Raw genomic sequence first — 16,970 nt, 5'->3', positions numbered from 1 at the left:
AATAAATAAATAAATAAATAAAAATAAAAAAAATAAAAAAAAAAAAAGAAAATCTGGACTCTCACTATTTTAGACTAATCCTTCCCAAATCCCAGTGGTAAAAAATTTTGAAGAGGACTCAGCAACTGTCAGGAGTCTCTGCCAAATTAGCACTACCTTGTCACTATCTCCTATCACCCCAAAAAAATGACCACTACTGTATGATCTTCATCTCATCCTCAGAGAGAAGCTACCACAGTCTATTTTCATCTAGCTTGAAGACAGATATTCAGCCACAGTATTTCCTGGATAGCCACATTAATGAAAGCATATATGGCACTCTTGCTTGGTTTTTGGTTATATTTTGTGTTTTCTCCACAGGAAGAGACAATTATCAATGAGGAAAAACTGGAAAAAGTAAGAGGCCATGAAGGTCTCATATCCAGCACTACAGTTCTCTTTTGCTCTATAACTAGAAGAAATTCAAAAGTGATGTGTTACAAATTAGAAATACAGTGAAGATGAACTGTACTGGGCTTAAATCTATTGGATTGTTAGCTATAAAATTCTAAAATCTGACTAAGTTTTTAAATGTTCTTACTTTAAATATTCAATAAAGTTTTTAAACTTGTTTTAATACGTTAGTAAAATTCGCTCTCACACACAATGGAGAAGGCATACTAACCTAACAACAAACTGCAAATACCACTAGGTTCTAATGTAATTAGTCACAATGTCAAAAAATCTCTAAAGTTTCATGTCTATGGTATTAATTATCACTGCCTTGTCACATACCATCACGTATTTTTATATACCAAGTAACACATATATCTAACACATATAAAAGGATCCTAATAAGATATGCGTCTCTATTTCACAGTATTAAAAATACTGTTGATTAGAGGCTGGGTGCCATGGCTCATGCCTGTAATCCCAGGACTTTGCGAGGCAGAGGCGGGCTGATCACCTAAGGTCAGGAGTTCAAGACCAGCCTGACCAACATGGTGAAACCCCGTCTCTAATAAAAATACAAAAGTAGCCAGGCGTGGTGGTGCACGCCTGTAATCCCAGCTACTCGGGAGGCTAAGGCATGGGAATCACTTGAACCCGGGAGATGGAGGATGCAGTGAGCCAAGATCGCGCCATTGCACTCAAGCCTGGGCAGTAAGAGCAAAACTCTGTCTCAAAAAAAAAAAAAAAAAAAAACTTGATTAAAAGTATTATTGGTACAAGACATCTGTCTGAGCATGTACCAATTCACAGGCGATCAGAGTCAACACCAGAAACACACCAGATTATAAATTCAGTTCATAATAAACAAGTTTATTTAAATTAGCCATTTTGTAGTCTATGTGTATTTCCTTTTTTAATCTTTAAATCACTAAAGAGTACCCTTGTGTTCAAGGAAAAAGAACACTGCTTTTTCTATCAAAAAATGAGAATGTTATTAAACAATTAATTTCTGCCTATAATCTTTCTATAGTTACTTTCTATTTCTAGGTTTCCAAAGCTAACATTCAAAGTAAGTTAATATCTTAGATACTCTTCGTGCATTGAGTAAGCTACCACCAGCGGCTACTGGAGTTTGGCCAGTGTCCAAACAACAAAATTCAGCCATAAACTAGTTGATTAGTGGCATAAATTCTGTCTGTTCGGGAGAGGTAATGTAACAGATTAGAATCATTAGTATTTGTTATGGATTGAACTGTGCTTCTCAGAAAGGTATGTTCATGTGGGGAAAAGAAAGAGATCAGCCTGTTACTGTGTCTATATAGAAAGAAGTAGACATAAGAGACTCCATTTTGTTTTGTATTTGAGATGCTGTTAATCTGTGACCCTACCCCCAACCTTGTCCTTGCAAGAGACATGTGTTGCGGTGACTCAAGGTTTAATGGATTTTGGGCTGTGCAGGATGTGTCTGTTAAACAAATGCCTGAAGGTAGCTTGCTGGTTAAAAGTTATCGCCATTCTCTTAATTTCAACTACCCAGAGACACGTACACGGCCAAAGGTCACAGGGACCTCTGCCTAAGAAAGCTAGGTATTGTCAAAGGTTTATCCCCATGTGATAGGATGAAACAATGTTGCTAAAAGGTTTATCTCAAGGCACAGGATTTTCCTTTGAACTTATTCATATCACAGAGGTTTTTGTTCTTATGTCTTACTGCTAATTTCCTCCCTAAAAATGATCCTATTGTCCTGCCACTCCCCTGTCTTTAAGATGGTAAAGATAATTATCAATAAATACTAAGGGAACTCAGAGACCGGTGCCGGCGTGGGTCCTCTGTAAGCTGAGCGCCGGTCCCCTGGGCCCCGCTTTTCTTTCTCTATACTTTGTCTCTGTGTCTTATTTCTTTTCTCAAGTCTCTCGTTCCACCTTACGAGAAACACCCACAGGTGTGGAGGGGCAGGCCACCCCTTCATGTTCATGTTCCTAATCTCTAGTACCTATGCACATGACCTTTTTAGAAATAGGGTCTTCTCAGATGTAATCAAGTAAAGATGAGGTCATACTGAATAGGGTAGGACCTAAACCCAGTATGACTAATGTCCTTATGAGAAAAGACAGACAGAGACACATGGGGAGAACACCATGTGATGATGGAAGCAGAGAATGGAGTGATGCACTTACAAGCCAAGGAACCTCAAGGACTGCAGTCAACTCCAGAAGTAGGAGGCAAGCATGGAACAGATTCTCCCCTAGAGCCTTCGGAGAGACCATGGCCCTGGCAACAACTTGATTTCAGACTTTTAGCAACCAGAAGTGTGAAAAAATAAATTTCTGTTGTTTCAAGATGACCAGTTTATGGTATTTTGCTACAACAGCACCAAGAAACTAAAATAGTATTGATAAATGTCAGCTTATAGTATTGATAAATGTCAGCTTAAGAACCTACAACTCTGTCTTGAAGATGCTACATAAAACATATTTATTTCCTTTCTTTTTAAGACAAGTCAACTACAGTAGCGACAAAGGGTGAAAGAGTAGAACAAGGAGTTTGACCTGTAACTGACTGTGAACAATCAACTGAGATAACTCATGACCTTCACACCAGCCTATATATCTTCAGTGACAAAATGTTAAGTGCATTCACAAAGAACGTAACATCCAAATGCCAGATATAAAGGAACTAAAGACCAGAGGGTTAGCAAACACATAAGCTGATGCTACAGCTCTTCGGGTAATTGAGAAGGTGCTTTGATGGGAAAAGTACTTGTCATAGTCACCTATGAAGACTCCACAGGAAACACAGTCATATTTGCATGATAAAGACAGCTTCAACATAAGACACAGCCTCTCAAATAAAGCTCTTGCAAAGGGTTATAAAGTTACTCAACAGAAAGGGTAGACTAGGGAAAAATTAAAATCCACATAGCACAGGAAAATTGTGATCCTCAAAGTTCATCTGTCTCTGGATACTTAGAATGTTGATATTTACAATTTCACAGACCTAAAATTGTAGCCCCATTCAGTATTAAGAGACATTACCACAATCAAAACTTATCAAAGTAAACCAACAATTTTGGGCTGCTTTAAGTTCCTGTACAAATGGGAGTATCCTCACCTCCCAAGGAAATAGAAATGCAATCTGGAATCCAGTATTTACCATATTACAAGCCACCAGAAAATTAAGTGCCAGAATAGGATTGGGCTAGAATAAGATCTCCCAAACCATTTGAAAAAATACTAAAAAATAAAGGTCTCTCTATATATACTTCCTTGCCTTGTTTGAAGAAAATTATAAAGAATTGAGACCCTCACATGATGTTTTATCCAAAATGCTCTTAATACTAATCTAGGGACAATTATATGAACACAAAGTCATAATTATTTAAACGCACATAATGCGGCAAATGCAACAAATGCCTCTTACTTGATTTCTATACTTCTCTTGCATTCAAGAAGGTTACCTTATGATCTGTGAAGGTGTCCGGCTAAGATTTTTGTGCTCACTGGAGAATTTCTGAGACTGTGACCCTGAAGAATGACTAGAGAATGCATGTTGTCTTACTCCTGAAGGATGCTGCAGTCGAGGAGGTAGTGCTGATGGGGCTTTTATTGGCTTGCTTGGATTCTTTGGCCCTCTGTAATCCATATCTGTGATAAGAACCCAAAAGTACATCATAATATTCATATTATAAACAATCCCAAGTACCATCATCCCAAACCCAAAGGAATGATAGCCTGATGTGCTCCTACCAGAATGGAAATTTTGTCCAGAAGTGGAAGGTTTTTTCATCTTCTTCCCTGACACTGTGTTCCAGCTTTCTGGGGGAGGTGCCTTGAGGTTCTTTGATGTGTGCCTTCAAAGGGGAAAAGACTTGTGATAGCTTAAAATACCCTAGTAAGAATACTTAAATATTCTGCGTATTTATTTTCAGCTTATATAAGAATTTCTAGTTTTATTTCTTACATTAAAATAAATTAGAATTAAGGTACAAACAGCATTTACCAATCCAGATGTAATTCTAATCAAATAAAATGATATTAATCAAAAGCATATTTTCTAATTTAAAAAAAAGAGGGCTAAATCACAATCTCAGCAAAAGTTAAATACAGAATGACTTATTCTTTTAGGTAGGATAATGGTACTGCAGTTAAGGCAGGGAAGGAAGTCTTTATTCTGTTAGAGAAACATATAAACATCACTGGAGAAATGGTGTGATGCTTGGATTGCCTTCAAAATATGCCAATTTAATTTTCATTTTTTAAAAATATATTAGGGAAAATAGATTAGAAAATATTGCCTAGGCCGGGTGAGGCAGCTCATGCCTGTAATCCCAGCACTTTGGGAGGCTGAGGTGGGCGGATCACAAGGTCAGGGGTTCAAGACCAGCCTGGCCAACATGGTCAAACCCTGTCTCTACTAAAGATACAAAAGATTAGCCGGACATAGTGACACATGCCTGTAATCTCAGCTACTTGGGAGGCTGAGGCACGAGAATCACTTGAACCCGGGAAGCGGAGGTTGCAGTGAGCCTAAATTGCGCCAGTGCACTCCAGCCTGGGTGACAGGCAAGACTATGTCTCAAAAAAAATAAAAAAATTGGTCAAAATGCTGTGAGTTGCTAAAAATGGGTGTTGAGTTATACTGGGATTCAAACTGTGCTGTTGGTTATATTGGGGATCTATTCTTAATTTGTATATGTTCAAATTTTTCCACAGTAAAGTTTAAGGTGTGACTTACTACCTTTTTCTCTAATAAAGCCCAGCAGCAACTGAAACAAAGGTGCTCTAAAATAACACTGTATAAGGTAAGCCAATAATATTTTGCTACTCCATCTGACAAACTGACTGGACACTAACTACACACAATGCAGTACTGAATGAATTTAAAATGAATCCCTCCAAAGCTCCCATATTACGATCTAGTCAATTTCTTGAACTGCCTTTGTGCACACAATGGTACATTTTAAATAGTAAGCAACAAAACAATCTTCATTCAAAGTTTGACAATGTGCAAAATACTAAATTTGCACATTTAGTGCTTTTCTAGAGGTCAGAACAAATGTACTTTTTTTTTTTTTTTTAGATGAAGTCTAGCTCTGTTACCAGGCTGGGGAGCAGTGGCACGATCTCAGCTCACTGCAACCTCCGCCTCCCTGGTTCAAGCGATTCTCCTCCCTCAGCCTCTCAAGTAGCTGGGATTTACAGGCATACGCTGCCACACCCAGCTAATTTTTATATTTTTAGTAGACACGGGGTCTCACCATGTTGGCCAGGATGGTCTCGATCTCCTGATCTTGTGATCCGCCCATCTTGGCCTTCCAAAGTGCTGGGATTACAGGCATAAGCCACCGCCCCTGGCCCAAATACACTTTCTATACATGGGCAATATCTTTCATTGAATTTGCAAATACAGAAAGCCATTTTAAAATGCTCATGATTAGGCTAAATGGAAGAGGCAGTAAACGCCTTAGCTGAAGAGTAGTACATACTTCTTTCCCAGTTCTTCAACCAAAACTGGTCCATTCTCAGAATGAACTCCTTGAACATCTGCATTCAAAAATTTTCCATTGTGATCCAACCTCACCTGTTAAACATTCCAAAAATGAAAAGGAAAAAAAAAATCAGTCACCTCTTCCTTTGCATTAATCAGTTTTTTGTGACTTCCTGTGTTTTTTCGTTTGTTTGTTTTGTTTGTTTGAGACAGGGTCTCGCTCTGTCACCCAGGCTGAAGTGCAGAGGCGCAACCTTGGCTCACTGCAACCTCCACCTCCCCGGTTCAAGCCTGGGATTCTCCTATCTCAGCCTCCCGAGTAGCTGGGATCACAGGTGCGTGCCACCACACTCGGCTACATTTTTTTGTTTTGTTTTGTTTGTATTTTTAGTAGAGACAGTGTTTCACCGTGTTGGCCCACCTGGTCTCGAACTCCTGACCTCAAGTGATCCACCTGCCTCGGCCTCCCAAAGTGTTGAGATTACAAGCGTGAGCCACCACACCCAGATTTTAAAATTTTGTCTTTAATTAAACAGAAAATAAAGTTTATCAGTAAAAACAAAGTAAGTCCAAAGAGGTCTACAATAAAATCCATCTCCTTAACCTCTCAGACCTCCATATCTCCTACCTAAAAGAAAGAAAACCTTTTCTTCTTTGTCCCTCTAAATTCTTTTCTAAACTGATTTTCATAATTGTTCAAAAAGTAGGAGCACAATATGTTAAGGCTCTAAACAAAAGAGGCAACATGCCCTGGTTCTGAAGGCAGGGCTATGGTCCCACATACCCCAGGCTTCCAGGTATGGCTTTTCCACTTGCCAGCAACATGACCATGGGCAAGTTATTTTTCTCTCCTTTCAAGTTTCCTCATAATGCAAAATGGAGCTAATAATAGTACCTACGTCACAGAACTCATGGAGATGGAATGAGGGTGCACAGGATACACGTAAGAGGATACACATAACTTGCACACAGCAACCACTCTACAAGTGAGAGCAACTATTATTACAATTATTATCTTACCATTTTTCCTATATTAAAAACGTGCAACTGTGATTTTTATCCCTAAAAATAGATCCATTAACTGTTCTCTTGCAATTAATATTACGCAACTGTAAATCCTTGATTAAAAAAAGCCTAAGTTTTCTTCCTATTGTTGTATTGCCCACACTGAATTGTGTACCTGCCAAGTACAACATACAGGACAATGCTTTAAGCAAACTCCCACTTTTAGTAGTAAACCAAAGTCCTCAAGCTGGTATTTCATTCTTCATCAATGACAAGACATTTTTCCTTCAAAAGTTTCACAATAAAAAAATTTTCTGAACTTAGTCCTAATCAAAAGTTTAAACTACATCTTCCACACTCGAGTAAACAAAAGTCACCTTAGAGTCATCTCAGTTTCTTAAAATTTTATCCAAATTATCCAATGACCATGTTATCCAAATAAAATGGTCAAGTAGTACAGATGGAAATAAAATACTTTAAAAAGGAAAAAAAAAAAGCATGTGCTTTACCATTTACTTTATCAAAAGCACCTACTTTACCAAAAGCAATTTCAACCTCAAAGGAAATATGCTTGACTTAAAATAACATGACTTTAGTGATACAGCATAAGCCATCTTCTCTTCTCTGTTGAGAAGGGTGAGGAGAGAGACCTTTAAACCCTAGATTTAATCTCGTTTGTTCTCTTTCAAGTTTTCCCAATCAATGTAGTAAAAGCTTCCACAATTCCCTTCCACAATTAGAGCAGATTTATGACAATCCCATAAGGCAGTACCTGAATGAATCATGTTCTCTTTTTCCTCACCTTTAAATACCCCAGAACGAGAACTATTAAAGGTTCTTAAGATAAAATCCTGGCTAATCAGATGACTTCACAAAAGCCAATTTATCATAAAGTAAATGTTTCCTCTGTAAGTCAAAAATAAATGTTTGCCAATGGCTGTTTTAAAGTAGTTTTTTAAAAGGCAACACTTTTTGATGGAAGTAATTTCTGATAAGAATTAACTTCCACATAACATTTTTTGTGTATGTGGTTTTGTTTTTGTTTTTGAAATAGCAATATTTTTCCATAAACAAGGAACAAAAAACAAGAAGAGACTTTGTAAATTATCTTACCTAGGGTTTCTTCTGCCTAAGTATTACTGACACTTTGGACTAGGTATTCTTTGTTAGAGGGAGATGAGGGAGGCTGTTCTGTGCACTGTAGACTATTTGGCCACAGCTTTGGCCTCTACCCACTAGATGTCAGTAGCACCCTCCCAGTTTTGACAGTAAAAAATTTCTCGACACTGCTGAATGTTCAGTGGGGGTAGGGGGGGCAGGGGAGGAAGTGAGGGGGTTAACTACTAGATTAAGAAACACTGATTTTAATCCAACTTTCTCCTTTTAACCATCAGCTGCTCAAACCCAGGGCAGCTGCATATTCAAATTAATTGGCAAAAACTTCTCTGTGGTTCACTTTCCTTCCTCAGTCCAACAGTAAACATTATGTATGTATCAACATCATCCAAGATGATTTTCATAAATAAAACTAAATGACCTATAGTCAATTTTGAATCAATTTCAGTCAATTTTAACAAAAAAACCTCAATATCTGATATGTTATTATCATTACTTCTTTGAACCAAGTTAATACCAAAGGCTGAATTGTTTTTAAAGATCATGTGATGGAATGCCACAGTTTCAGATACATACAATTTTAACAATGTATTCAAATGAGTCAAAAAGCTAAATACTTCTAAACTACTAAAATGTATATACATAATAAATATATTCTGAAATCCCAAATTAACAACATACTCACACCTCAGTTGTTTTCTCGGTTCATATTAGAAAAAGCAAGGTTTCAAGTAAAATCTCTTATTTTACATAAGTCACTTACTTGACATTTGTCTCCAACTTCATATTGTAAGCCAGCAGCAATGGAATAATCACGTTTTTGCTGAGCTGTTAAAAAAAAAGGTCAGTATAATATAAAGTTGACTTATTTTCAAGTGCTACAAAGCAAATTTATGGAAAATGCAGATTTTTAACTCACCTTGTTTAGACTTCAGCCAAATTTCATATTCCACATTTCTATAGACTGCAGGATTGAGTGACTTAAGAACCTTTCTAGACAAAGGCAGGCTAGTAGAGTTCCCATTGTTCTTCAGCTGCTAAACAAAGTCAAGAAGTCCAATCAACACATGAGTGCTTTTAAAACATTTTTGTTTGAGATATATGTAAAACTAAAGACAAATGAAGAAAAGAAACTTCAAAAAACTAGGAAGCCACCAAATCAATTTCTTAGATGATCCTGACTTGACTGAAATGTACCAGAAAAAAGAAAAAAAATTAAGATTTTAATGTATATGCTTTCTTATATTAAAGAGCTAGTTTTAAAACCACTTTAAAAAAAAATACCTCATTGTCTGACAAAGGTTTAAATCCATTCACATCAGCAGCAGCAGCAGTTTTACTCCTACAAAGAAAGATAACCATAATTAGGGGCAGAAAAAAGGTATTTGCATGTAATTACCTTCTAATTTCATCTAAAAGTCTTCAAAGTCAGAACTATGCTCCAAAAAGTCAGAGCTATATTCCAGTGAGCTCATACAAGTTTTGGTATAAATATATCTATATATAAAAGAGTATATGTATGTAAATGTATATATATAAGATAGAAGTCAAAGACAACAGTAATTCTAACTGGCTCAGTAATCAGTAAGAGAACAGAAATAAACTGTGAAATTTGGGTGGGTAGAATAATTGAATTTACTCACGTGTATATTGAAAGCAAGTTTTTACATTGTTCTGTAAATTCAATATACCAGTTTCTTTCTTTCAATATACCCGTTTTTTTTTTTAAAAAAAAAAATCGATTTACAACAAAAGTATCTATAGGCAGATTCGACAACCCTTTTATTAAAAACACTCTCCATCAGCTGGGCGCGGTGGCTCACGCCTGCAATCCCAGCACTTTGGGAGGCAGATGCGGGCAGATCACCTGAGTTGGAGAGTTCAAGACCAACCTGACCAACATGGAGAAACCCTGTCTCTACTAAAAATACAAAATTAGCTGGGCATGGTGGCGCATGCCTATAATCCTAGCTACTCGGGAGACTGAGGCAGGAGAATCGCTTGAACCTGGGGGGCGGAGGTTGCAGTGAGCCGAGTTCACATCACTGCACTCCAGCCTGGGCAACAAGAGCGAAACTCCATCTCAAAAAAAAAAAAAAAAAATTCTACATCAAATAATGTTCAGCACAATCAAAGCACCATCATCAGCCCTTTAAATTCACTGTCGCATACATACCTACACATTCATATACTCACTAACTAACTTGAGTGTCTACTATGTGCCATGCACTGTACACTGCTGGCCCTTGAACAACACAGGTTTGAACTGTGCAGGCCCACTTACACACAGCTTTTTTTCCAACCAAAAGCAGATCGAAAATACAGTATTCTTGGGATGTGACACCCAAGTACACAGAGGGCCAGCTTTTCATATAAACAGATTCACAGGGCCCGTAGCAGGACTTGAATATGTGCAGACTGTGGTATACTCAAGAATCCCGAATCCCCTGGTATACACCAAGGGATGACTGTATTATTAGGTGCTGGGGTCTAGCATTTAAGAGAATAAAAACTCTGCCTACATGAAATGTACAATCTGGTGACAACAGATAAAAACTAGTAAGTAATGAGTATGTTACATGCTGATAACTGCTATAAGGAAAAAAAAAAATAAGTAGGCAAAAATGAGTGTTGAGATGTAGGCTGATACAGTTTAGCTTTGTGCCCCCACCCAAAATCTCATCCTGAATTGTAATACTCCCCACGTATCAAGGGCAAGACCAGGTGGAGATAACTGAATCATGTGGGTGGTTTCCCCTACGCTGCTCTCATGATCGTGAGTTCTCACAAGATCTGATGGTTTTATAAAAAAGAGGCCACAGTGCCTCAGGCCTGTAATCCCAGCACTTTCGGAGGCCGAGGCGGTCAGATCACCTGAGTTTGGGAGTTCGAGACCAGCCTGACCAACACAGAGGAAACCCCATTTCTACTAAAAACACAAAATTAGCCGGGTTGGTGGCGCATGCCTGTAATCCCAGCTACTCAGGAGGCTGAGCAGGAGAATCGCTTGAACCCAGGAGGTGGAGGTTGCAGTCAGCCAAGATCACACTATTGCACTCCAGCCTGGGCAACCAGAGCAAAATTCCATCTCAAAAAAAAAAAAAAAAAAAAAAAAAAATTTTTAATAATGCAATGTAAAGGTAATCCACATTCAAAGAACAAGAGTGCGGTAGAAAAAGAAAAACTAAACACAATAGTGAACACATCTTATACACCTACTCTACCATGTCTGGTAAACTTCTCCAGCTTACTAGCCCCTACGCTATACTTCACCTGCCAACTGCCATACAAGACCCAGTTGTTTCTAATACCATTACCACCAGCAGCAACCAAAGGGCACGTGTTGGATGTGCTAGAAGTCCCCCAACCCCAATCACAGGTAACAAGTTGTAACAAGCTAGTCATTCTCTCTTCCAATGTCCCCCATGGTCAATGACATGGTGCTCAGACAGAACCATAGAGCAAAATTTCTATCTATGTAAAGTCAGTCCATTCTAGAATTAAATTTACAATGGCAGACACTGATTCAAGTTAGAAAGAAATGGTGGACAAATTTTCAATCAGGATCAGAAAATTTTAATTCAATAAATACTTGGAATTACAAATCAAGAGATATACATATATTTTAAGTTATTTTTATAATAAAGAATTAGACAGCCTAAGGCTTAAGTTCCATTTATATCTCTAGTGTCACAGAGTGTAACATACCAAGTACAATCCTTTCATACTCTCATACAACAATATATACTTTTAGTTTCAATAAGAATATAATAGGGTTGGTTCTTATAAAAGAGTAAACATCCTAATATAAGATCCTAATATAAACATCCAAACAGTCCCATAATAGAAATTAGGTAAAAATAGTGGCAGGGATAAAGAAACTTCAGCAGACTGCTATACTTTATGAATACCATTAACACCTCAATATATCTTATGCAAAGACATTTACTGAAATGTAAAGACATTTACTTAAATGTTTCCTTGTATGGCACTAGAAAAATATTTTAGGATTTCATTCTTACTTGCAACTGTCATCCTCTGAATCTGATATTTCACTGTTGTCTTCATCAGCTACTTCCAACGTGTCTAGTCCCATCACAATTTTACTAACATCAGTTTTAAATACCTTCTCATACAGCAATTCATAAAGGAGAGCTGCAATTAATGACAGACAGATTTTCCAACATTAACTACAGGCAGTTTTTTAAAAACAGGACCAGACCGTAACATTGTAACTTTCCATTGCTCAGGCTTTTAAAATCCTGACTAGATACCTGCTAAACCTTATGGTCAATAACATAATTTAATCTGAAAGTTACCTAGGGTACAACTAAAATTTCTGTTAAGTGCAGTTAAGTAGTTTAAAATAATCGCAAAAGACAGTGCCATTTTAAAAACTAACACCATCCATCACAAAAAGGTACAACTGTGAAACAAGTAGGACAATAGGAAAAGCCAAAACACACATACTAAGCAATTATTACTACTACATTCCACACACTGTGCGCCTCTATATATCCTTACGTTTAATCCCAGCACAGTGAAGCATTATTCTGATTGTACAGATAAGGAAACTGAGACTTAACGATGTCATACAACATGCCCAATCTTAAGTGACTTGGATGAAAAATATTAAGAAGCATTAAGACTGCTAAAAAGAGGAATATAGTATAGTACATACTAGCTGACAACTCAGAAGCCTTGGATGCTAGTCTAAGCTTTCCCACTAATTGTACCCTTAGACAAGCACTTCTCAGGTTTCCATAGAAAAAGAGGATGTTTGACTACATAACCTAGCTCCAGATTTTAATTTTACATAAGCAACTAAAAAAAAAAGCTGTTACAAAATATATTCTCAGCAGCCACTGAAAGAAAGAAGCATATTTAGACAACTTCATTGCTTTAAATAAAGTAAAATTTTAAAACTCCAGTCTCAAATATAGGGAAATATATTTTAACAAAAATTCAAAAATACATGGATTTTAGGACTCTCATTTGGTTTTATTACGATGAGCTTTAAGAAAACAAATGTACTAAGAATTCACCAACAATGGGGCCAGGTGTGGAGGCTCACACCTGTAATCCCAACACTTTGGGAGGCCAAGGCGGGCAGATCACTGGAGGTCAGGAGTTCGAGACCAGCCTGGCCAACACGGTGAAACCCTGTCTCTACTAAAAATACACAAATTAGCCAGGTGTCGTGGTGCACAACTGTAATTCCAGCTACTCAAGAGGCTGAGGCAGGAGAATCGCTTGAACCCAGAAGCCAATGGTTGCAGTGAACTGAGATTATGCCACTACACTCCAGTCTGGGTGACAGAGCGAGACCCTGTCTTAAAAAAACAGCAAAAGGCCGGGTGTGGTAGGGCTCACGCCTGTAATCCCAGCACTTTGGGAGGCTAAGGCGGGCGGATCAGTTGAGGTCAGGAGTTCAAAACCAGCCTGGTCAAGATGGTGAAACCCCATCTCTACTAAAAATACAAAAATTAGCCAGATGTGGTGGCGTGCACCTGTAATCCAAGCTACTCGGAAGGCTGAGGCAGGAGAACAGCTTAAACCCAGGAGGCGGAAGTTGCAGTGAGCAGAGACTGCGCCACTGCACTAGGCAACAGAGCAAGACTCCATCTCAAAAAAAAAAAAAAATAGCAACAACAACTAAAAAAACACTGAGTGTCCACCTCTAAATGAGTTCCCACAGAGCCTTCCTCTTATAGACCATCTTTCTTCCAGATTCTAGTAACAGGAGTTACAGCCCTCATATCACCCAAACCACAGGCACTTAGAAGCACAGGAAAGACAAGCTCTAGGAGCTATCTTTCCCAGAGCTGTTTAATGTCCAGACTGTGATTAGCTAGGAGAGAGAAAAGACACAGTCCAGGGTACAGAGGCTACACTTTCATATCTTACAATGGATTAATTTTTTTAAATAGTGTATTGCACATACCTTTACTGGTTACCACTAGCTTAAGAGCAGAGGAAAAAGGTGTCACAAGCCCAGTACCACTGCTTTGTATGACTGATCTGTGCTTTGCCAGTACAGATGATATAAAATAAACTGATAGGAAGGGTCACTGCTCTTCTATAGCAGGAATTCTCAAAGAGAAGAAGGACAAGGGGAATTCATATGCCCAAGAAACATTTGGCAAGATCTGGAGATATTATTAGTTGTCACAAAGGGAGAGAGAGTGTGTTACTGCCATCCACTAGGTAAAAGCCAAGAATGCTACTTAACATCCTAAAGTTCACAAGACAGCCCTACAACAGAGGATTATCCGGCCCAAAATATCAATAGTGCCAAGGTTCAAAATGCTGCCCTGGAGCCAAATACAATCAAATGTTTGATTTGCTCAGTCATTTGGATTTTCAAGCTATACACTAACAGTTTTTAAAATGTATATAAATCTTTATTACTGAAATTATTGCAGGAAAAAAAAGTCGGTATTTATAAGTCAAACTCTAGCCACAAGCTCCCTTTCCTCCAATTTCTCTCTGTTTTGTTTTGTTTTGTTTGAGTTTGAAACAAGGTCTCACTCTGTTGCCCAAGCTGGAGTGTAGTGGCACAATCATAGCTCACTGCAGCCTTGACTTCCTGAGCTCAAGTGATCCTCCCACCTCAGCCTCCCAAGTAGTTGGGAAAACAGGCATGTGCCACCATGCCCAGCTACCTTTCCTCCTATTGCAACACGTTTTTATTACAATATTAATACTCTTGGTAATTTAAGGTTCTAAGACATAACTTTCATATCACAATAGAATTATTTGTTCTGATTTGTTTATATTAAGACTTTATACGTTTAGGAATATAATTTCCCATATAAACACAAGGTGATACTTACACTGACACATAGCAGAGCTTTCTTTATACTTTATGGGATACACAATATCATAATGATTTCCATTTGAAAAACACAGTAATACCTGAAAGGGAAAAATAAAAGAAATATTTCAGCCCCTCATATATATGACATTTACATAGCAATGTACGTCTCCAATGCCTCTGAATTACTAGATCATTTCCAAACAGATAGTGAGTATTTTAGGAGTAACCTAAAGCTTCAATATTGTCAAGCTACAGTACATCCATATGTTGAAATGTTATATAAGCATTAAATCAAAAAACTCAAAATGATTTCTGGAAATGTTTACAGGATCACAAAAAACTAAAAATAATATATGAAAACATGCTTTCAACTACTTAAAGAAGAAAATTAAGATACTGTAAGAAAATATTTGAAAACCTTATTAATGCTAACCTCTAACAAGCAAAATTTTCTAACAAGTAAAATCAAAGATAAATTTCTTTGTATAAGTGATTTTCTAAATCATCAGATATACAAAGAAAAATGTGCATTGATTTTGTTTAGAATATAACAATGTATTTCAAAATTTGTTTTGAAAAAGCCAGATCCCTTAAAATGTCCCAGAAACCCCAAAACCCTTCTAACAGTAGTATTTTACTCAATTCCCCTCTAACTTACCACCACTAGAATGGTGGAACACAAGTCACTTCAATTTGGCCTTCATGACTCCAAAATAGCTACTTAAGACAAAAATTCTCTTATAATAAGTCAGTTGATCTTTCTTTCTAGGCTTCACAAAATTTTTCAGTTGCTTCTGCTTTATGACAGATAATGCAACGACACCCTTGTGAGTAAAATTTACAATAGGGAAATATATATGATTACTAAAGTATTCCTGGATACTTTAATGGCAGAACCTATTTTCACAAGTTATTTTAGTACTTAATGTTTACATTGACAAAAAACTAATAACACTCTAATTCATCATATATATTAATGTCTCATATTTCTTTTCAGTGTTTCTACTGAAATGTTATAAAATTAAATACAGTAATTTGTGGGAGCAAAAAAATACAAAATAACATGACTAAGTGACAATAGGAACTTTTAAGAAATCAGAATACCATAACCTTAATATGGAAATATTTCAAAAAATCATTTAAAATTATAGCTTATGAGGTCATGGTAGCAACTAAGTGGGTTTTACTTAAATACTTTATAACACTTTGAAAAATTCTTACCTTTTCAGGAAAATTATTTTCAGTTACTTGTGAAGGAGAAACATTTGGTTCCCGATAAATTATAAAATCTTTCCTGAAAACAACAATTAGAAATTATTTATAATGGACTATACTTGATTAATTTGAATTTAATCATTCATTCATTCATTCATCAAGGGCCTAATATGTGCCAGGCACTGTGCCAACCACTGGAGATACAAAAGACAATAATGAGATAACTAAGTTGTAAAATATCTATGCAAAAGTAACTTTTTTAACATGTAAAATTTCGAATATAATTTGTATATATTTTAAATTTCAGATATAATTCTTAAGGGAGACTTCAAAAATCAAAGAAATTTTGAAGACAAAATTTCAACTACATTCTGAAAAGAAAAAACAAAGTATTTACCTGCTCCTCTACTGGATAAAAGTAGCAAAATTGAATACAGGTTGAGCATCCCAAATCTAAAAAGCGAAAATCCCAAATGTTCCAAAACCTAAAACTTTTTGAGCACCAACATGACACTCAAAGGAAATGCTCACTGGAGCATTCTGGATTTCAGATTTTCAAATTAGGGATGCTCAACTGGGTAAGTGTAATGTAAGTATTCCAAAACAAAACAAAAAAAAAATCGAAATCCAAAAACTTTTGGACTCGACCAATTCAGATAAGGAATACTCAATTTGTAACATGGTATTTTAGTACAGCTCTAGTGGCCATTCAATGCCACTGACCCTGAGAAAGGAGAAAATCATTTCTCTATAAGGTTGATAAGCGATATTTTACAGAACATAGACAGGAAAAATTTCTGTACCCTTTCCCAAAGTATTTTGAGATTTAAAATTTCTAAACACTGACATATCTAAATGTCAAAATCTAATTGATGTGATTAAAAAAAAACTTAG

General features: G+C 36.9%; 1 protein-coding gene across 3 annotated transcripts in view; it reads right to left on the bottom strand.

The window, feature by feature from the left end:
• Positions 1 to 16,970, bottom strand: part of OTUD4 (OTU deubiquitinase 4) — a 49,580-nt gene that overhangs the window by 13,803 nt on the left and 18,807 nt on the right. For 2 of the 3 annotated variants that reach the window (XM_003899234.4, XM_009207645.4), the window contains exons 5-13: positions 16,083 to 16,155; positions 14,878 to 14,959; positions 12,064 to 12,196; positions 9,326 to 9,383; positions 8,961 to 9,078; positions 8,805 to 8,869; positions 5,919 to 6,013; positions 4,180 to 4,283; positions 3,891 to 4,077 (exon numbers count right to left, since the gene is read on the bottom strand). In XM_003899234.4, the coding sequence (XP_003899283.3) occupies positions 3,891 to 4,077; positions 4,180 to 4,283; positions 5,919 to 6,013; positions 8,805 to 8,869; positions 8,961 to 9,078; positions 9,326 to 9,383; positions 12,064 to 12,196; positions 14,878 to 14,959; positions 16,083 to 16,155 (915 nt within the window). The remainder of the gene's footprint in view (positions 1 to 3,890; positions 4,078 to 4,179; positions 4,284 to 5,918; positions 6,014 to 8,804; positions 8,870 to 8,960; positions 9,079 to 9,325; positions 9,384 to 12,063; positions 12,197 to 14,877; positions 14,960 to 16,082; positions 16,156 to 16,970) is intronic. The other variant, XM_009207644.3, reaches the window with a different exon arrangement.

The sequence above is a fragment of the Papio anubis genome, chromosome 3 (genome assembly GCF_008728515.1).
Source record: "Papio anubis isolate 15944 chromosome 3, Panubis1.0, whole genome shotgun sequence".
NCBI classification, from domain to species: Eukaryota; Metazoa; Chordata; class Mammalia; order Primates; family Cercopithecidae; genus Papio; species Papio anubis.
Note: the sequence above shows the minus strand (reverse complement) of the source record. Positions and strands in the feature narration are given on the sequence as shown.